Source organism: Stegodyphus dumicola, chromosome 2, assembly GCF_044657685.1.
Source record: "Stegodyphus dumicola isolate Sdum_Otavi_A_Nest chromosome 2, ASM4465768v1".
Classification (NCBI taxonomy): Eukaryota; Metazoa; Arthropoda; class Arachnida; order Araneae; family Eresidae; genus Stegodyphus; species Stegodyphus dumicola.
This window is the reverse complement of record NC_140769.1, coordinates 6,365,155-6,388,391: the sequence shown is the minus strand read 5'-3', so window position 1 is coordinate 6,388,391 and position 23,237 is coordinate 6,365,155. Positions and strand designations below refer to the sequence as shown.

The window sequence follows — 23,237 nt, the reverse complement described above, 5'->3', positions numbered from 1 at the left end:
CTGTGCTCCCGCAAAAGAAATTCCAGAGGTAAGCCAGTAAGAGAAGAGACCAGATACCAGTGTATAGAATGTTAGATATCACTTTGTGTTGTCCCTTGTTTCAAAAACTCTCATACAACGACTAATATTTAATTTTTTTTATTTGCCCGAGATAACTCGGCATAGTAAACTAATATAAAAACTAAATGCTTTTACACCTGTAAAAAATTAAAAATTCAACTTAAATCCTATATTTTTTGTTTTGTTTCGTTTCCTAGTATTTAATAATAAAATAAAAAAAAAATGTGATGATTTTTTGCAATTTTTTTCAAAAAAATGTGTAAGGGAAGCGGTTAATAATAACTTTAATATTTTATTTTAATATAATAACAACTTTTGTTCTGTGTACAACTGGAAATTTTTCCATCTCTTACTTCCTGGCAGTCTGCTTTATACAATCTGCAGCATAAGAGGAAAATGGTGATTAGAATTTTTGGTACTTTTCCGTTTTGCCGGCGCAAGCGATAAAGTCGCCAATAATGGTACAACCGATGCCAAACGGAAAATTCTCGCTGGAACGGAATATTCCTTTTACGCCTCATTTTCAAAACAAGTTGCAGCTTTTTCTTATCATATTGATTGTTTCTTTCAATAGTGGCATATAATTACATAGAATTTTTATCAGATTGTTCAGTTTTATGTCTAAGGTTGTTTTCGGTAATTAAGTCAATCAGGATGCAATCACAGCGCTTACCCGAAGCCGAAAATATAGAAAAGGTAAAGTCAAGGGTTAAATTCATCAATCCTAACGAGAATGCATTAGCGAAGTAAAGCACTGCAGCTTTACATAATTTCTGAGTAAGCTATTCGTAAGAATTGAAATATTTCTTGCATTTAAGCTTCTGTTCCAAATTAAGATTTAACTTGAAATTAATGTAGATAATTACTGAGAGCATTAGATTTTTGTAGAGTAGTTTATGTGAATGAGATCGCTTGGGGTCACGTGATATGAACTGGCGAATCAGGATGTTGAACCATGAAAGCATAATAAATTCTTAATGTCTTTTTACAAATTTATTGTCTTTATTTATTGGCTTTTTATAAAATTTTAAGCGATATTAAAATGTTTATGCCTTCAAAAAAAGAATTCTTAGAACTAACATTTTTTTTAAATATTTTTATGTGTATACTGTATGTTGTCGCCAATAAAGTCTGCTTGGCGAGATTTGCGCCGGCCAAACGGAAAAGTACCGAATTTTTTACCATACTTCCATTACAGCAATCAGAAGACACATTCACATTCATCTCATTGTCATGGAAAATATTACATGTTAAAACCCCTTAATGAATTTTGGCCCATCCTGTAGTATGTATAATGTTTAATAAATCATGTAATACTTATTTCAGAATTCAAATTTGTATTTTTAATTGTTTGCTTTTTATATGCTGATAATGTTTGCCGAGTAATGATGAATATTGATAGTTTGACGATTTTTTAGGAAAACATCTCCAACTTTCCCCTTATAAGTAGCTTTTACCTATAAACTACACATGAGATGCATTTATAGAAATGTGCAACAGTTAGAACAATAAGTTATAAAATATATATGCAACACAGAATACATATAAATATATGCCAAAAATGTAATTTTTTAGTGGCCAAAAGTTCCCCCCCCCCTCCAATATACAGTTACAGTAACAGAGTACTATATCCAACATACAATTTTTACAAATTCTTTGGGGGGGGGTAAAGTACCTCTTTTTTTTTTTTTTTTTTTTTTTTTGTGTGTGTGTGTAGAAAAAATGTTTTTTTCTGATGACAGAAAATTGAAAACTGTAAGCATACCTGGCTGTGAAAAATGTAGAAATTTTTCGCTAACTGAAGAAAGATAAATGACGCATGCATATGCTGTACAGCTCAGCAATTTTTTTTTTTTTTTTTTTTTTTTTTTTTTTTTTTTTTTTTTTTTGCTGTACAGTTTTATTTTCCTGCAAAACTTACTTAAATAATAAATGTTGGTATATGTTAGATACTTTAAATCATCATATAATAAAATATTAATCTAATAATCCTATAATAAAATAATAATTTAAATTATTGTGTAACAAATAAATATGTTAAATAATTTATTAATATAACCATTTAGATTATATTTTTTCTCTTTTTATTTGGTGACCAATTTCTTTTCCTTTTATTTCTTTCATTTGCTAGTTCCAGAATATTTCTGGTTTCTACCACAAAGGGTTTCGAATTTAAGACATTGGTAATTTTAAATATACAGGCTAAAAAATTTTAATTATTTTTTTATTTTATTTCTACAACTCTTTTTGGTAATATTACCATATTTGTATTTCCAGATACATTCAAAAGTCGTTAATCCGGACTCGCCGGGACTTCGGCGATTCCAGATTATAGATCATCAGTTTAAATCTGGTAAGAGGGCATGCAGAAATTATAAAATTAAAAATATGAAACCGTAATTTATGAAATAAAGAACAATTATGATCTAAAGGGTATCAACATAAAAAAAAAAAAAAACTTAATATTTATTTGTTTACTTTATTAAACATTTCTTTCAATGTAAGTTGTTTAAGTTGCTTCGTTTTATGTGATAATACTTTCTCTTTAATTTTATAAACAGACATAATTTCTTGTTCAGTTACAAAGTTCCGTTGTTCAAGTCCTATAATTGCTGTGTCTAGAATACCGACTAATTTGTCAATCGAAATTTTTTCGTTTTCAATAACATCTGTTTCACTTTCTTCACTATCGGAAGCGAATTATAATGACGAGGAATTTGATTTAAATCATATCAAAGACGGAGTACATCGAGATGAAATACTACATTTAGTAAGGAATTATGAGCCAAATAAAATAAAAACATCTGCCCTGAAGATAAGGATAGTGCTGACAGATTAACTGCCAGTTCATTGCGTGCCGCAACATCCCCCCCAGCAGAGCAGCATGAAATTGATAAACAGATTTCGGAATCGTTAGAGAAACAAGGATATGCCTTTACCCATTTTTTGCAGCAATTCCACTTTTTGTTTGATGGACATCGAAACATGCTTTCGTTTTGTTGATCCTTTGGCAGTATCCAGCATCTGAAATTCTATTTGACATAATCGAAAGTTCAAGCTTACTTTTATAAAATTGGTCTAACAGTCTGCAAAAAATAATAAGCCGGATCTAATTCGAAGATTAAGGAACAACGCAATCTGCAACATTAACTGAAATAGATAATTAGATAATTTTAGCTTAGCTTATACTGTCCGTTATACATTAAACGCGCATGCATAAAGGTATTACGCGCATGTGTAAACGCTTATGCGCATGCGTGAATGCATTATGCGTTGACGCATGCGCAGAAAGTTTGTAGCTTTGAGGTCCGGATTACGGGTGTCCGTATTAACGACTTTTGACTGTACTAGTAAGATATTCACAGATTTTAAGAAAAAATTCTGAAACATTATACATAAACACAAAATTTCTATGAAAGTAGTACGAGTATTTGCTTTTCCACTCACTTAGTTGATTGAAAAATTATTTTCATAAGAAGAATTATTTAATTTTTATTAAAAAATACAAGAAACTACAAGGATATAAATTTCTTGTGTATGTTGTTTGGCATTAAGCATAAAAAGATGCTGATGTGTTAAAAAGTTTTTTAGAACTTTCCAGAATATTTAACTACTTCTTAAATCAATCCATTATTCTAATACTTTCTAATTTAATGCTTTATAATACTTTCTGCAATACTATGTAGCACTTTCTAATTAATTTTCATAAGCATTTCTTTCTAAAAAAAATTTAAAAACTAAAATGTTTATCCAAATTCCCTGTGCTTTTCTAGTTTATCCATCAGATAAACATTTTTCTAGTTTACGGTTTAAGTGCTTGTCAAAATGGCAATTAGCATCCTGTTGTGTGCGATCAGGGATCACTACAAATTAGACAGTCAAATTACATGGCAGTGTATGTACATTTTCCAAAATATTTAACTCTAGTGTTTATGCTTAACATATTTCAAAGAAAACAATTAATAATATTGAAATCAAAACCAAAGTCTTTTTATTGAGTTTTCACCATTTTAAATGTATACTGTGTGTTTTTAATAAGCCTTAAAAACTATTCTAGGCATGTTATTGTTCCAAAAGAAATAGCAAAATTGATACCAAAAACTCACTTGATGACTGAAAATGAATGGAGAAGTCTTGGAGTTCAGCAGAGTCAGGGATGGATCCATTATATGATTCATGATCCTGGTAAGTTAAATGTACCATTAAGAATTTTTCCATTTTACAGAATCTTAATATCCTTGAGATACATGAAACAGTATTTTCAGATGATTATGTTTCAAGTTAAAATTACAAGTCAGTTGTAGGTGTATAAATAAATTTGGTACTTAATAACTCCATGATAAAATTAAAAATTATCCTGCCTTTTTGTAATTTGTAAATATATATTTTTATGCTATTCTGTGAAACTGCAGCACTAACTAGACATGAGTTACAGCAGAGCTATTTGGGGGAGGTATGACATATGATGTAAGATTGAAGGGCTAAAATGCATGCTGTTGTTTGCATTAAGTCAAGCATAGTCTCTTTACTATACTGTTACCTCACTTGCATAGCTGTAGCTCTCCCCATTCGCTAGAATTTTCAGGTTAAAGAGACTTTTCTATGTACCCTGCATATACACTGGTGGACAAATTAACAGATGGAAAATATTTTCCCACATTTCTCTTAAAATACCACACAAAAGCTGAGCAGTTTGTTGTCATAAAATGTCACTGTGGTGCTGGTGTCACTGAGGTGAGTTTATGTATTCCTGTGGGCGTCACTATGCCAGCAGGAAGTATAAATGTCTGCGTCCAGCTGCTCAGTTCATTCCGCTCTGTAACACAGAAGTGATTTTTATTATCTTTCTTGAATAATCGTCTTGTTTTCTGCTGTTTTTTAGGTAAAATGAGTACACATCATCGCTTAGACAAAGGTATGAGATGGAGAATTATGGCTAGGCTTAAGGCAAAGCAGTTTCAAACTCGGGTTGCATGAGAACTGGATGTAATGCCAAGTGTCATCTCTAATTTGTGGAATCAGTTTAATAACAGCAGGCCAGTGTCCAAAAAACCAAGACAAGGTTCGCCGAGAGCCACAATGACCTATGACTACCAGTTTTGGGTACTTTCAGCCAAGTACCAAATGATGTCTACCATCAAACAACGGTCTCATGACCTCACTACTGCCACAGGAACATCAATTTCAATGAAGAAAGTTGCCAGAAGGTTCCTGAGACAGGACTCTATGTCAGAAAGCCGGCTATTTACATCCTACTCAATCCCTCCCTCGAAAGAGAACATTTACCAATGGTGCATACAAAGTCAACACTGAGCACATCTTCATCGGGTTAACACTGTCTTCATGGATAAGTCCAGATTCAATCTACAACCTTATTTTAGATCCATAGATCCAATTTGATAAACTTCAGAGCTGAGAAGAGTCTTTCCAGACTAACTTGAGTAGGAGGAAGAGTTGTTACTGTTAGGGCTCTTCTTTTAACCTTTCAGGATTGATTTTTATAAGTTCTGAAAGAGGTGTCTTTGCAAGTGCAATCATATTTCTCTATTTCTTCAAAGTCCGTATAGAAATCTTATCGTATATGCTTGTATTTTTTCATTTTTATATCTAAAGGCTCTTGTTTCTTTATTTTTATTCGCTTTGCCTTAGCCTTTTCAATATTATCCAAAAATATTTCTCAAAGTCTAATTCATCGCTAGAAAAGGATGATACAGATTCAGTTGCAATGTCTGCAGTTTGACTGTCCTGATTCGAATTCTCCAATTGTTCTGAGAATAATTTCATTCTTAATGAAAGTTCATAGATGACTTTCTTTGCCTTTTTTAATTTGTTCATCCAATTGTTAACCAAGAAAATTCGGTGTTTCGGATCTCCATATATTAAACCCAGCAAGATCTCATTGTCTAGCAAAGTAGTTTCTCTTTTCTTCATTGAAGAAATGATTCCTTCTGCAATAAACCCTCCATTTCAGAAAGAACAAACATCCCATTCTTCTATTCTCGCCTCCTGTAAGTTCTTCAGATTGCAGCATTTTTGTGGCTATATATATTGTATAGAAAGAAGAGTTTCCAATTCTGCAAGATCGTTCCACAGTCTTTCTGTTAGAGAAACATTAGGGTTATCTACATCTCCTGAAAAAGTTCTTAATTCTAAAAACATCTTTATCATCAAATATGAACTTCCTTATCATGTTGCTTGATCAATAATTGCTCCTTTTCCTGCTCGCTTCCCAAGAATGGCATCAATTTTAGGAGTTTTTGCTGCTATTGCTGCTTACCTAAATTTGCCAGTGAGATTTGTAACTAAATGAATCAGTTTAATCACTAATGGCAAATATCACATCCATCCTCCTCCCTTATATTTATTTATTTATACAGTAAGACCCCGCTTAACACGGGGGATACGTTCCATCGAAGTAGAGCGTAATGCGAAACAGCGCTAAGCGAGGCTATCTTAACATGTAAATAATGGGGTTAGGGGAAGACGGATAAAAAATGGTTAGGCATTAAATTTAATAATGTTTTTTTAATAAAAATAAAATCAAACATTTATTTCTTACAAAAATAAAAACAATATAAACGCATATACTTTTAAAAACAAATAAAATTCTCAGTCAGATCATTCAGTCTATTCTGGGTTTCCAATTTTCTGCCTTTTTGTCACGAAGGCATTATGATAGATTGGCTTAATGGCATATTGCGTTCAATTTCGTCGTCAATCCATATAGACAGTCGTTTTTCCATTTCCTCTATAATGTTATTTCTAGAACGGGTAATTCTAGTTGCAGTTGCCGATGACAGTATTTTTTCTTTATTCTTAAGAACTGTCCTTATTGTTGAAGTTGCCAAAATCAAATGCAGCACTAATTTGAGATTGACGTTCACCAGAATCTAATCTTCTAATCACTTGCATTTGAGTTTCCAGTGAAATGCTTTTTCTGGTTGCTTTCTTTTCTTGTTTTTTATTATCACCCATGATAAAAACTAAAGATCATAATATTTGTCACTGTATTAATCGTTATAGTATTATACAAATTTAAACTTACAATAATGTCAACAAATGTTTCAAATGATAAAAGTGCGTCCACAAAGCAAGAAACACAACTACACTGTTTCGGATATGTTATTTGGAAACCTAGCGCTGCGCACAATTTCGGAGAATCCCCGGGTTGAAATAAAAGAGCGCTAAACCGAAACAGCACTAAACGAAACAGCGTTAAGCGGGGTCTTACTGTATGTCAATAAAATAGAAAATAACTATCTATTAATGTATACAGTTCATAAATAAAAATAATAATAACTCAGCTTGTCATTAATTTTTTTCAATTCATTTTAATTTCATTTCAAATTCAAATTGTCCAACAAAATCTGGAGTCGGAGTCAACCTGTTTTTAGTCACTCCAGCAACCCTGCCTGGGACCCGATATCATCCCAGCAACATCATGGAAGCGAACCAATATAGTAATTGTCTGGGTGGGGATCATGTGAGATGCCCACATACCACTCCATGTCTTTGACACTGGTTCCACGAATGGCCAGAGGTACAGGCAGGAGATCTTAAAATCTTATTTGCAACTTTGCAGGTCTGCTGTTGGCCCAGAATTCATTTTTATGGACGACAATGCACGACCACATAGGGCCCACTTGGTTGATAACTATCTAAAAAGCGATATACTCACCGATTGAATTGGCCAGTCAAATCTCCTGACCTTACTACTATTAAACATGCTTGAAATGTTCATGGGAAGGGTATTACAAATTGCCGACCCCCATCCAGAACCATTCAGGAGTTAAAAACTGTTCTGGTGAAGGAGTGAGTGCTACTTCCACAGACACTCCTCAATTCTTTAGTTAACAGCATGTTGTGCATGTTGACTGTCCGTCAGAGGCGACCACACACACCATACTAGCCACAGTTTCACTGCCATCTTTCAACCTCATGTTTGGATACATTGAACTCTTGGTCATAACTCATACTAATGAATGGCATTTTCATTGTTGTTTAGTACACATTATTGCCATACAATAAACTATAACCATACCCAATTCCATTTATTTCTATCCAGTATTTCTCAAGGTATATGGGAAAAGGTGTTCCATCTCAATTTTATCCACCAGTGTGTGTGTGTATATAAATTTACTAAAGAACTATTGATTATATTATCTCCTAATATAAATTTAGTAGAAGTATCAAAAAAGAGGGAACCCATATGTAGGAAGTTAAATGCCGCAAATTATGTTTTAAAGTAATTTGGATGTAAATTATGAGAAAAAAAAAAAAAAAAAAAAAAAAACGTTTTACGGGGACTTGAATTTAAATCATGAATAACAAAATTTCAAACTTTGAAAAAGAAATTAACAATTAAAAACAAGTAATTATTGCTATTGATCGGAAATTAGTTGACTTTTCAAGGGAAACAAAGCAACTCCCATTCAATGAACAATAATTAATAAATGCAAAGGTGTTTCGTCTTTTACTCAAGTAAGAATGATGATGCCAAACTGGCAAATTAAGTTAGGTAAAAATTGTAGTTCCGTGAAGTGATGGGATTTATAACCAAAGTAGAATACCAAAGAGCTCATTCTGAATGAAGCATTTTTGCTAATACAAGATTCTTTATAAATTTTGAGTGAAAAGCAATTTATGAAATATATATAATAAGAAAGTAAAATGTGAAATGTACATGAAGATATAAAAGGTCAGAAAATGCATTAACTTACGTTCTTTCTAGTGGGATGTCTATAAAGTGTTTTCTTCTGTGTCTTACTCAGAAAGGGGGGTGTCCGAAATTCTGTTATCAGCAGCAGAGATACTTTGAATTATTTCAGGTGGTGAAACTTGTGAGAAGCAATTTATGGGACATGCACGCGCATGCATAAAGCATACAAAAAAGTTTGTGGCTTTGAGGTCCGGATAATGGATGTCTGGATTACAGACTTTGTACCGTATTAAGGAAATTAGTGAACCTAAAAATTCTTTCATCGCAACTGTTGTTACTAAGATATACTTTGTTGAGTATCGTAGTATGATTCTTATTTTTTACAAGTGGATTGAACGCAGTGTTTTAAGTAGTTAGAATGTTTGTTAATTTCTAAAAGTCCGATCTGAAGAGCCATACAATTTTAAATAAGATCATTTAACGTAACATTTGATTTTTATATAATTCCTATGGGGAAATGTCCAGCAAAAAAAAACTTTCTGTGACATAATTAATCACACTTTAGAAAAACGTTTCTTAATACAGGGTTCGTACGGTCCTTAAAAGTCCTTAGATTTTTTGGAATCGTTTTTTGGTCCTTAAAAGTCCTTAATTTTGGCCAAAATCAGCAGAAGGTCCTTAATTTCAATCATCTGAAATTTCTGTCTGTTTTACGACTGCCATTTTGAGTGTGAATTAGCATTTTGGAGGAATGTTTTTGGCGATTGACTGATGTATATATGGTTATCTGTTGAATGGGTTCATGAGTTATAATTTGTTTCTATTTCTAATATAACTGATGGCATACTTGAGTTTCTAAGCAAGAAATGAAACATAAGCATTTTGAAATTCATTTTCTCTAATAAAGAGCTTTTAAACAACTTTTCGCTTTCGGGGATGGGAATTTGTTTATTAAACGGTTCTAAATTTGGCGATTTTTCAACATTTTGGAGATTTTGAGATCACTTTCTATAGATAATTAATTCCAAAATTTAGGAATTTTTCGACGTTTTTTTTAAACATCCTAACATTGATTTATTTCATTAAAATAATGGTAATATACTGAAATTATATTTAAAAAATAACATTAAAATAAAACATTTGTATTTTTCGCTGTCATATTATAAAGTTTCATTTTGGCAACTTATTATACAATATTTTGAATCTTAAAAATAAACAAGGTATAATGCTATAAAGCACAGTTTACGAAACAGCTCTTAGCAAAAGCAAAATGAGCTATGTAATTAATTAAAAATGTCTTCTTTTTAATTTTTTCATAGTAAGAGTTTTCCCCGTGTAATTGTCTCAGAATATGCATTAATTTTCTCTATAAAATTAATTTTACACTTTTCCCTCTTTTCTTTTCTTTTCTTCCCCCCCCCCAAATTATTTCTGCCTTTTTGCTGTTACAGAATTGGTAGGGATAATTTTTCTTTGGGATTTTAGATATTGCAGCTTGGAAAGTTTAGAAGGATTTGAAGGCAAGATTTATAGACCCACAATTCTTGGAGATTCGAGAAATATGTGACAAAATGAAAAATGTCTCCATGGTTTCAACACGTAATTGATGTATTTTACAGAAAGTTTGCAATGAATTTCTTACTTTTTGGAGAACGTCTGGAAGAACAATGAAAACATAATATTTGAATGTTTTACTTCCGATACTAGAATCTTAACATGTTAATCTTCCCTTTATTTTCTCTACTTTTCACTAGACACAAGCATGGAAAATATCAAAAATGCTTGTATTCTAATCACATCGGCAGGCATTATAGAAAGGGATTTTTTTATTAATAAAGAAATTGACTTTTATTTATTATTTTTTATGACTTTTATTTATTATAATATTATTAAATTATTTTTATTAATAAAGAAATTGAAAATTTTATTAATAAAGAAACCTATAATTTAAAACATTCATCTAATATGTCTTAATGCATCATACACATAGCTGGCACTAGGCATTTCCCACCTGATGTAATAAATTCTGTGGATCCTAAATTCTGCTGCGTAGTGCCTTTCTAAATTCTGCTTCCAATGCCTGCTCTAATTTCTAAAAGTTTTGCCATTTCTAGATTTTGTTGTTCGGTTTGTCACTAAATTCTAAAAATTCTGTCACATCAGCTCTTTAACCAGCCTTTACCATATCTATTTCATATTTCTTCTGAGTGTTCATATTACTAAAATAAAATTAGCCGCATTTTCTCAATGTTCTAAATGCATTTAGTGTTTTTTAGAATAACAGAAATCGTTAATTAAATCCAAAAATTTTTAAATGGAAAGGAAACATGTTGAAGAAAGAAACTGAGTATATAAAGAAATTATTCTTCAAAGATATATGCAATTATTATTATGTAAATTACCCAATTGTTTATGATTTCAGCCTTTACTATAATTTCCCATTTCTATTTCCTCATATGATAGAGTTACTGAGCCAGATTATATTAAAATTAAATTGTATAATCTTTGACCACTATACATTTTTAGTTTGAATTAGACTGTTCGTGTTTAATTTTGTCACCGTGAGCTGTAATTGATTTTGTTAGCATCAGAACTTGCCTTTATGTTCTAAGTTCTTTTTAAATAAAAGGCTTATTTAAACCTTTGTCTGATATTGCAGTTACTTTTAGACACAGCAGTAATATGCTTCACGTCTGTCGGTGGTTTTGGACTATATAACTTTTATCAGATCAGGTAAACCCTCATAGGTACATTGTGGAGAGGTTGACAAGTTAGTAGATAAAGCACGCAGAAACTAGGGAGAGCATTGGTTTGCATATTGAAACAAATCTCTAATTGTTAGAAAAGATGCTTAAAGAAAAGGAAATTGTATAAGCTAACCAAAATGTCTGGGAAAGCTTTGAATTAAAATGACGGATAAATATTTTCTTGAGTGTTGTTGTTACAAAACATAATTGTTTAGCTTTTAATATGTAATTATTCTAATATTGTTTAAGAATCGATGTCATAAATTACATGTATTTTAAACTGTGAAATTTTATTAGATTTTTATTTTAACAGGGCTTTTTTAACAAATATTGTTAAAAAATAAAATTTAATAGTGTTATGTGTGAATCCATAATGACTAAGATTATCAAATACTTAATTATTTATAACTAACTGCATACCCTTAAAAATTATCTCTACATATTAAAGCCAGTTATTGCCTTTCAATAATACTCACTATGGTCACAAGATAAAATATGAAAATATAACAATTCAAGTAAAACTTATTCTTTGCATCTACTGAGACTTAAAATAATACAAAACAACTTATCACCTCTGGTGCTTTAATGCCTTATTGGAACCTTAAAGTATATTAACTGGGTTACAACCCCTCGAACTCTACATGAAGCTACGACACTAACTGCGTCAAACGGAGCCTGACTAACTTTCAACTCTTGCCAACCATGCCTATATCAGGCCTTTCAGGTTTGTTCTAATCAGCAGGTTTCTCTCTAGACAAGCAGCAGCAGTGACAACATTCAGTCTTTTGTTCTGAATCATGCTGATTATGATCTTACTTTTCATTTTAACCTATGCCGTTTGACATAAAATCTGCCTGCTACTAAAACTCTAGACTGACCAAGTATGTGACGAAATGAGATGTAAAAAAATTCAACATAAAGCTAACTGTTAGTAAAACGTAAATGTAACTTATCTTCTTTCAAATATGACCAACTATTATAAGTGTAAAATATTCAATGATACTTGATAAATTGCATAAAGTTTATTTTATTCTCAAACTTATTAATAATTATGTTTATTAATTCATGTTTAGTAATAATGCATACTACTTAGGGATCTATTTTATTTTTAGAATGATGTTACAAAAGTGAAATTCAGGCTTAGATAATATTTTTAATTGAATTTATTCAGTTCCCATTTAGTCATAGGTCCTTAATTTTTTTCATTAATGGTCCTTGAAAGTACTTAATTTCCGTTTGCAGAAATGTGTGCGAACCCTGTTAATATTTGAACTGCATTTATTTTCTCCGGTATTTGTTGTAAGTAAACGGTATCTTTTCATTACATTTTTCTTCTGAATACTCACTCACTTTCTCATTCATTGAAATCATGATGCCTTTATCTTTTAACTATAAAAATTTTTGAAACCAGTGATTTTTTTTTTTTTTTAAAGGATTCTATTTGTAAACTGACGCTGGCATGAAAACAAAGAAGTTAATTTACTCCTAGGTTAGTGTAATATGACAAAGCACCCAGCAGCTGTGTGTTTGAGGGATGCCCTTATGGAGGACTATCTGAAGGAAACTCTCTCATGGGAAAAACCAAGTAAACCAAACATGCAACCAGCAGTTCGCCTTAGATTAAACCTGAAACAAACTCCGTATATTCACAGGGCTTAATCTCTTGGCCACTTTTGAGGCTAAATAAGTTCACACTCAAAATTAAAGTGCTGTCAAAGAATAGTGGCATTAAATTAAATTTTTTTCTACAAACACTTTGTTCAATTTTTAAAAAATGATTGAATTACCTCAAATTGGTGATCTAGAGACATATACATACTAAAAATGCTCTTTTCTATGCTAAAATACTGTGTTGAGCAAGATATGTTTAGATAAAGATACTGCGCAGAATGTGCTATATCTATGTCTGAAAACGTATCTAGAGTTATGCTCTAAATAGCAAATTATATATATATATATATATATTAAAGAAATATTGATTATATTATCTTCTAATATAAATTTAGTAGAAGTATCAAAAAAGAGGGAACCCATATGTAGGAAGTTTAATTCCGAAAATTGTGTTTTAAAGTAACTTGAATGTAAATTATGAAAAAAGCGTTTTACGGGGACTTGAATTTAAATCATGAATAACAAACTTTCAACCTTTGAAAAAGAAATTAACAATTAAAAACAAGTAATTATTGCTATTGATCGGAAATTAGTTGACTTTTCAAGGGAAACAAAGAAACTCCCGTTCAATGAACAATAATTAATAAATGCAAAGGTATTTTGTCTTTTACTCAAGTAAGAATGATGATGCCAAACTGGCATTTAAGTTAGGTAAATATTGTAGTTCCGTGAAGTGATGGGATTTATAACCAAAGTAGAATACCAAAGAACTCATTCTGAATGAAGCATTTTTGCTAATACAAGATTCTTTATAAAATTTGAGTGAAAAGCAATTCATGTAGTAAAATTTACAAGATACTTGAGTAAATGTTTCCCAACACCTTCGCTTTTATGCATGTTAATTCAAGACTATTTTTATAAAAATAAACATAACAATCTTAATTGGAGTTATGAAATAGAACTCAAAGTAATTGAAATAAACATGAAAAAATTAAGAAACATAACAATGCTATCTTTGCAAAAACAAATCAAATAAAAATTGAAATATATATATAATAAGAAAGTAAAATGTTAAATGTACGTGAATATATAAAAGGCCAGAAAATGCATTAAACTTACGTTCTTTCTAGTGAGATGTCTGTAAAGTGGTCTCTTCTGTGTCTTACTCGGAAGGGGTTGTCCGAAATTCTGTTATCGGCAGCGGTTAGAATTATTACAGGACAGGGGAGGGACGTTTGTTGCGGAGTTCTTATGTGAGTGAAAATGTCTGTTAAATTTTTAAATATACTAACTAGTGAATGGAAATTAATTAATATCTGGCTAATTGTCGTGTCGGAACGAGGAGGAAAATTAGAAAAGGAAAAAAGTAATTTTTACTGTCAACGAGCTATTTGACAGATTAAAGATTATGAAATAGGCTCATTTTTTTAGTAACAGCATAAGAAAAGTCTGAAAACAATAAGCTTTCTACGTTATAAACAATTTTGTATTTACACTATGTACAAATTCTCCAACTGATAGTCATCCAACTTATACCACCTTCTCAGGTTTAGGAACAAATTATCATATGTTAAATGATTTAGGATGAGTATTTAATGCCTGCCCTTTTAAGACAATGGTTAATAAATTGATTAGATATTAGATTATTTTTGAGAATTTTAATAAGGAGCAAAATTTTGCATTGTAGATCTATTGTATCTGTACAAATATTTTTAATATGTTGCATTTGATTTAAAATTGTCTTACTAATAACTTTTTTAGAGATGTTGGAAGTCCAATTGATTAATTTGTTTGTATTGAAATTGACAAAACAAGAAACTTCAATTTCAATACTAACAAATTAATAATAAATTTTGTTTTATTTTAAAAGGGCAGGCTTTAAATACTCACTCTAAATCATTTAACTGATAGGGATATGATAAATCAACAACAGGTGTAATCTTGCCCTTGCCTTGATGAATTTCAAGGTGGAGTCACTATCCACTTTGATGACAGTCTCTACATGCCTCTCTTCTCTTTAATTTCTGATTGTGATCAAGTCGTGAGGCATTAAGTGTGCACACAGTTTATGCTTACCCAACTTTTTGGTTACATTTGCATAAGCTGTCCTCCTATGTGACGCTCCTGTGGTCTCTATCATCATTTAAACCTCCAACTGATAATCTTTGATCAGGCAAATTTTCTCAGAGCATGACGTCACGGGCCTGCCTGGTCATTGGACATCTTTTACACTATCCCACTTGATGAGGAAGTGCTTGTATCACTCATGCACACACTTTTCTGATAAAGTGCTGTTTCCATACACCTGGCACAGCGTGATGTATCATTCCATTGACATTTTTCTAAGTATGAAACAATATTTCATGTTCATACATTGCCTCATTTCACCAGTAACAGCATTGATGCATTATACATTATATCCACAATGCATACACATAAACTGCATGTTTGGATAACAACTTAGCTTCATGTACTATGTAACTGACAGACTTCAAGCTTCACTGACGACTCTCGGCTAATAGCACCAACTATACTGTATACCAGAAATTTATTTACTGTACTTATTGATCTCAACTTTTAAATATATATGTAAAATTTTAAAAAAAAAAAGTGACTCTTCATATTCATTTGACTATTCTCCATTTCTGACCTTTAAATTATTAATTGTTTAAAATGTCTCTCTAAACTACGTAGGTTGATCCAAAAAAAAAAAAAAAAAAAAAAAAAAAAGTTTACAAGCAGAAGCATTTGAAATGTAATAATTGCATTATTCGGAAAAACGAAAGACATTTACGATGGATTTTTATAATTGCATAATCGCTTTTCGAACAAGGAAGTTTTTTTTTAAAAAAACGGATGTTCTCTGAATTTCTTTCTCGAGCATGAGTTCATTATCTATACAATCCGTAATTCCAAGTTACAACTGCTTTTCTTGCAGAAAATGACACCACACAGACACGGAGATTTATCATATGAATATTATCAAGTATAAATTAAATTCCTTAAGTTTGGTTTACAACTCATTTTACCCCTTGGTTTTAATTATATGTATATAGAAACGTTTAAGCAAATATAATCAGGTCCTCATTTCCATTATTGCTACAATTTCTGTATTTATAATAGTTTCAGTATCTTTAGAATGGCATGTCTGTGTATTATTGTACTAACTATTTTATTTCTTTCTATGCCAGCAAAAAATGTAGTGCACAGAAATGAGTTGTCTAAGCATATTGTATGCTTTTTTCCCCTTCTATATTTGTTACTATCAACTGCCCGGCAAGTTTTTGTCTTTAAATATACATATTTGTTTTGCAGTCAATTGGGGGGGGGGGAAGAAAAAATCTGAAAGCCTTCAGCTTTTACATTACTCCCAAAGGGGCGTTTCTCTAACGTTTTGTGTGTTACTTTTATTTATTAATATCATGTTCTTTCCACTTAAACCATAAAATTCGATTCAGCAACGATATCGCAAATTAATTTTAAAATGAGCAAGCTTTAGAATTTACGATGAACAGTCTCTCTCGCTGAATTTTTTCGTACAGTGCTGCCATTGCTCTCTTTGAAATCGTTGAGTTTGCTAATAAAAATTTGTTAAATTGTTACAAAATAAGAAATTGATAATAAAACAAATTTCAAATTCAAATTAGGGCTTTCAGATGGCCTTATCCTATGGAACACAGGGACATTTATAGTGAACCAATGCAAAATGCCAAAACAAAATTAATTGTCCTTCAGGGCAAATTGCCTCTTTGGACTTAAAAAGTCCTCAAACTGGCTTTTTTATACATGATACTTATAAATTCTGTCCTTTTTATATAGCATAGTAATGTTCCAAACTCACTGTTAACATTTTCTTTTTATTCGTATGTTAGCTAGGTACACGCAGCCCAGACGTTATAGTGGTTATGGGAGGTAAACCGCTGAGTTGGCTTCCGACCAAGGTATAGATATATCCATGCAGAATTGATTACTAACTCGGCAGAAGTCAACCACTAGCTACCAAGCCTCAGCCCCGGCTGAGCAGACGACATTTATAAAATGCAAAAAAGAGATATACATCTGCATACAAGGCACTTGAAGAAGAGTACAAACAAAATATGTAGGTTGATCCAAAAAAAGTTTACAAGCAGAAGCATTTGAAACGCAATAATTGTGGAGCAAATATTTCCACCCAGGGTGGTTGACAGATGGCGCTAGTTGTCCTACAGCGGTTCTACGAGTAAGTAGCGTCAGTACGCAAACACTTAAGAGCGACAGTAATGGTACGACGTCTAGAAAAGTGGTGTCACATATAGGTGCGAGCCGTAATTCGATTCTTATGAGCCAAGAATGTGGCCGCATCCGAAATTCACAGATAAATTATTGAGGTATACGGGGACAAAGCAATGAGTAGACAACAGGTAGCGAACTGGTGTCGTTCTTATCAAGCGGGCAGGGAGCATGTGGAAAACCACAATATGGAAGCGAGCGGCCGTCCAAGTTCTTCAAGGACGGATATCAACACGGCACGTGTTGAAGAAATCATCCAAAGGGATCGACGAGTAATCGTGTGCGAGATTGCCTCAGAGTTGGACCTGGGTTATGGTAACGTTCGGCCTATCGTAACCATTGAGTTGCGATATTCCAAAGTTTGTGCCCAGTGGGTTCCACGTGCGTTGTCCTTGGAGCATAAGACCACTCGAATGATGTGCAGCCTCACATTTCTTCAGCGATACCATTCAGACGGCCAACACTTCATTGATCGCATCATTACTGGTGATGAAACATGGCTTCATCACTTCATCCCCACATCCAAAAGAGCCAGGATGGAGTGGAAACACGCTGGATCACCGACAAGGAAGAAGTTTAAGGTCACACCCTCTGCTGGTAAAGTGATGCCAACCGTTTTCTGGGATACGACTGGTGTTATCCTAAATGAGTATTTGGAGCGTGGCCATACCATTAAGGCCGATCGTTATTGTGCCACCTTAAAGAAATTGCGTAAAGCCATCCGACGCAAACGGCCTGGATTACTGAGCAGAGGCGTCATTCTTCTGCATGACAATGCCAGGCCCTATACAGCTCGTCAGACTCAGGAATTGCTGCAAAGGTTCAAGTGAGAGGTCTGGAATCACTTCCCATACAATCCCAATTTGGCTCCAAGTGACTATTTCATTTTTCCGGCGTTGAAGCTGTACTTATCCGGAACACGGTTCACCTCAGATGATGCAGTGAAAACAGCTGCCAAGAAATGGCTCAATGAGCAGGGCCCCGATTACTACCAAGACGGGATAAACAAGTTGGTCGAACATTCTGACAAATGCCTAAACAGGTTTGGCGACTATGTGGAAAAGTGAAGGCCAGATGTGTCACTTGATTCCCATTTGTATCTTGTTTCTATTGTTAATAAATACTTTTTCATTTGCCTTGTAAACTTTTTTTTTGGATCACCCCTCGTACATCATTTCAACATTAATGCTTCTCATATGATTCTTACATAATGCTTCAAGCAATAATAATTTCCCACTTGTAAATAAAAATGTAAAATTAAATAATAAGCTGAATTAAATCATTAGATATGTTGTATCCCTTCTCTCGCATCACTGCCTTCTAAGTTTGCTCTTTGCAGCTGCACTTTCTTCAGATATTAAAATGTAAAATTTCATTTAAGAATGGACATGTTTAATGCCAATTTTATCTGCCTTTATTAAAAAATTTTGTCTATAACAAAAGCATTGTTTTGTCAACCGTTCTATCAGCCATAATTGCAAGTATCTCCATTTTCTCTTCAAAGTTATTACATATGTATAGACTTATGGTGTTCTTGTTAGTATATGGCATGCATAATTGTGCACTTTTCAAAAGAATGTAATTTGTAACATTAATAGCTTTCATTATCTTAATACGTATGACAACAAAATTATCAGTACTTTCTGATAATTAGAACCCTCAGTTTCAATATTCAGTAGAACTGATGTGTTTTTGGCTTGTTTCCAAGTGCAGGTATCCATCTTATAATATGTTTTCTACAACACAGTTTTGCTCTTGCACAAAAGTTACAGAAACCATGGTTTAGCATGGCAACTCGGTTTCATTTTAGTACGTTGATGAATATAGGTAAAACCTCTTATAATAATCTGCGTGTGTACATACTTTGTTAACACGACTTTTATTCAAAACATTTACAAAATTAAGTTAATACTAAACCATCATGTGTAATGCAACCTATTTATTTATAAATGCAAAAATAAAATAAATTCTGGGAATATCTGCATTCTTTTGGAATTAAGTTATGACCAAAATAAAGATTATACATATATATGGTGCCCCAAGAGTTCAGTTCGTGGATTGTATAGTTGTAATTTTCGAGAAACTTTAAAAAAAAAGTTTTCAGTATGTGTTACTAATTTACTTTATGATTGTTAGGAGTAACTATTACAAAATTAAATATTTCAATTCTAAACTACGTCTGAAAGTAAAAAGACAACTTTTAAAAGAAAATTTATTTCATTGAATAAATCAAATGCAAGTTTGTTAAGAGGAGAAAAGGCATTTCACATAGCAAATATTCTAAATTTAAATAAGAAAACAGCGAGAGCCATTAAAAAATATTTTGTTTTTAAAGGTTCTTGGAACCGATCTTGTTTTATATTGGTTGTCAATCTCGGATAAAACGCTATTTTCTAGGTACTTAACCCTATCGTCCTATAGGAAGGATACGTGTGTACAGATAGCAATAGTCAACTGAGACGTGTTTGAGTACACATTTATTTCCATGCTTTATATTTAACCAAATAATACAGCCTGCTGAAAAAATGTAAATATGCTTCTTTTAAAATAAAACAAAATGCTTCTTTTTATTATTGTGTATGAAAATTACAGTACCTATAAGATACAAAAGTAGGTATTTTTTTTTTAAAAACCAATTCACAGTTACCATTGGTGAGTAATTTTGGAAAATGATATTATAAGAAAGGGTAATGATACAGTATGTGATCTACTGCTTTTACTTATTTATTTAGTTCTTAGATAGGATGCTGTTTTTAAATATAAAGATAAATACAAGCAATTAAGAATACATCAATAAAAATCATTGTGTAAAATAATATCCTACAGTCAAAAGTCGTTAATCCGGACTCGTCGGGACTTCGGCGATTCCGGATTATAGATCATCAGTTTAAATCTCGTAAGATGGCATGCAGAAATTCTAAAATTAAAAATATGAAACCGTAATTTATGAAATAAAGAACAATTATCTAAATTGATCTAAAGGGTATCGAAATTTACAAAAAAAAAAAAAAAAGCTTAATATTTATTTGTTTACTTTATTAAACATTTCTTTCAATGTAAGTTGTTTAAGTTGCTTCGTTTTATGTGATAATACTTTCTCTTTAATTCTATAAACAGACATAATTTCTTGTTCAGTTACAAAGTTCTGCTGTTCAAGTCCCGTAATTGATGTGCCGAGAATACCAACTAACTTGTCAATCGAAATTTTTTCGTTTTCACTAAACTCTCTGTCACCTTCTTCATGTCTTTATCCATTTTTTTGCAGCAATTCCACTTTTTGTTTGATGGACATCGAAACATACTTTCGTTTTGTAGATCCTTTGGGAGCTCCAGCATAGGAAATTGTATTTGACATAATCGAAAGTTCAAGTTTACTTTTATAAAATTGCTCTTACAGTCTGCAAAAAATTATAAGCCGGATCCAATTCGAAGATTAAGGAACAATGCAATCATCAACATTAACTGAAATAGATAATTAGATAATTTTAGCTTATACCGTCCGTTATACATAAAACACGCACGCGAAAACGTATTCTGCGCTTGCGCACACGCATATGCACAGTTGTAAAAGTCTTAGACGCACGCGTAAACGCCTATACGCATGTGTCAATGCGGCGCATGCGCAGAAAGCTTTGAGGTCCGGATTATGGGTGTCCGAATTAAAGACTTTTGACTGTATTAAATTTTTAATTCCATGAAATTTAAATTATTTCCAATTTTATAAAAAAAAAGCAGGAGTGATCCTTAAAGGAATTTTTTTTGTGAATTGTTTGGCTGTATACTGTACAAATGTCACATAGTATGGTAAAAAAATTGTCATCATTTTCATTAATGAATTTTCTTAATTCCTCCCGTACAATAATGTGGATGTATTTGTTATGTAGTACTCCAAATGCTGTAGAGAATCTTTAGCTTCAAAATTCCTCAGTATGATTTCAGTTATTTAAATATTTATATTGTCTACAAAAATCTGGTGGTTACAATTCAATGATCATATTGTAATCTGTCCAGTCCCTTATGAGACCATTCATCACTTAAGATAATAACTAACTAAAAACAATAGATAGCACACTACATAAGAAAGTATCATATTATTTTATGCTATTGAAAAAGCTTAAAATTTTTATTCTTCTCAGCTGTTAATAGAGTTCTAAATTTCGAGTATGCTTTTCAATTTACTGTCCAATGTTTTGAGGAAAAATTATTTTCATTTCAGAACCTCATATCTTGCTTTTTCGTCGACCTTTACAAGGCCCAGCTCCCAGCCAGGAAGAACAGGCAATAAGTGACATGTGAAAATTAATATAAATGTGCACATATCTGGAGTATAAGAAATATTTGTACATATTGTATAGTTTTGCTGGAGATTCTGAAAAGTGAACTCTGTGAAGTTCGCATGAAAATGTATTTTCCGTCTTTGGCTTAGATGGGGACATTACTAAAATTTCTTATAAAGAAGTATTTTAGTCATGAGCTATAAATAAAAGCATTACATCTAAAGCATGCAGGTAATATTTATGAAATAAGAGATGTCTCTAACTTCATATTTTGGACAAAGTACACATTTTAAAGAATTTATTCTTTTTAAACTTTCAATTGATTTGTAGATATTGTTTGCTTGAATTTTTCAAACTATTTTATAAGCAATGTCAATTTTTCTTAAGCACAAAGTTAATGCTTATGTTAGTACTTTTTTTTAATACTAAGTACGCAACATAAAGTACAAGTTTTTAAAATATTTCATGTGTTTAATAGGGCTCTAAATTATAATAAAAGCAGTCAATGTCCTCATCATTCATCTGATTTTCATTTAACCTATTGTTAGTTAAGTACTTTGTATAAAATAAATTGTTTTGTTTCTGTTTTTTTTTTTTTTTTATTCAGTGCTTTATTTTCTTATACAAAATTGTATCAAATTTGAATTTAAGAAAAATCAATATTATTCTTGTGTTGGCTTAGTATATTATTTATTGTTTCATCAGTAACTGCAGTTATTCAGTGTAATAAGTAAAAAATTGATAAATGGAATTTGATGTTAAATTAATAAAATTATGAATTACACAATAAGGTCTTTTTATTTTTCAATAAAAGTGTGATTTAAATAAAGCCTAAGTGTTTAGGCTGAAAATAAAAAATATATATATATACTGAGCCTTTTTTATTTATTTATTTCTATTTAATAGAGTACACTTTTGGGGAAATTTTTGTTCAAAATATTAATAGAAAAACTGTTAGACAATGAGATCCATTTAAATGTAAGTAATGCTTGATATAACAATATTCATTGATAAGGAAAATTGGCTGTGGGAGCCATAACAAGTGAAAACTGCATACTCTCTTATAACATTGATGGCTGATTTAAAAAAGGGTTGATGCAGGGAGCACTGTCAAAATTCCGACTTGAGCACATTCATGCTTATTTTAAACTGGTGTAAACAAGTTTGTGGAATAAAAATATTCATTACAAAGATCTCAAGTATATTTCCAGCTCACAAAATCGACTCTCAAATTCCAACATTTTTTCGTATAATAATAAGAGGTTAAATCATATTATAAATAAGAGGTTAAATCATTCGTATAATAATAAGAGGTTAAATTTCTCTTACATACTGTCAATGCATTATATCTTATTGTGTAAACTGATGTTAATGCAAATTTGAATATTGATATAGCAAATTGTAATATTCATTTTGAATGGTTAGGAAGTGTTAATACTGTGTAAATGGCTGAGAAGAAATTTAGAACTTGGTTGAAATATAAAAATGACATATTTATTAAGAGCCAAGCATGAGAAGCTAGTACAGTTAGCTGAGGATTTTGGTCTTGAGCAGATCCACGAATGAGAAAAGCACATTTAAGTGATATAATTGTAAAAAGAGAAAGTTATGAAG

General features: G+C 31.6%; 1 protein-coding gene across 1 annotated transcript in view; it reads left to right on the top strand.

Annotated features, from left to right (window-relative positions):
• Positions 1 to 22,422, top strand: part of Cks30A (Cyclin-dependent kinase subunit 30A) — a 39,140-nt gene extending 16,718 nt beyond the window's left edge. The window contains exons 2-3 of the mRNA XM_085810415.1: positions 4,118 to 4,245; positions 21,563 to 22,422. Coding sequence (XP_085666541.1) covers positions 4,118 to 4,245; positions 21,563 to 21,642 — 208 coding nt within the window. The 3' untranslated portion in view covers positions 21,643 to 22,422. The remainder of the gene's footprint in view (positions 1 to 4,117; positions 4,246 to 21,562) is intronic.
• The last annotated feature ends 815 nt before the right edge of the window (positions 22,423 to 23,237 follow it).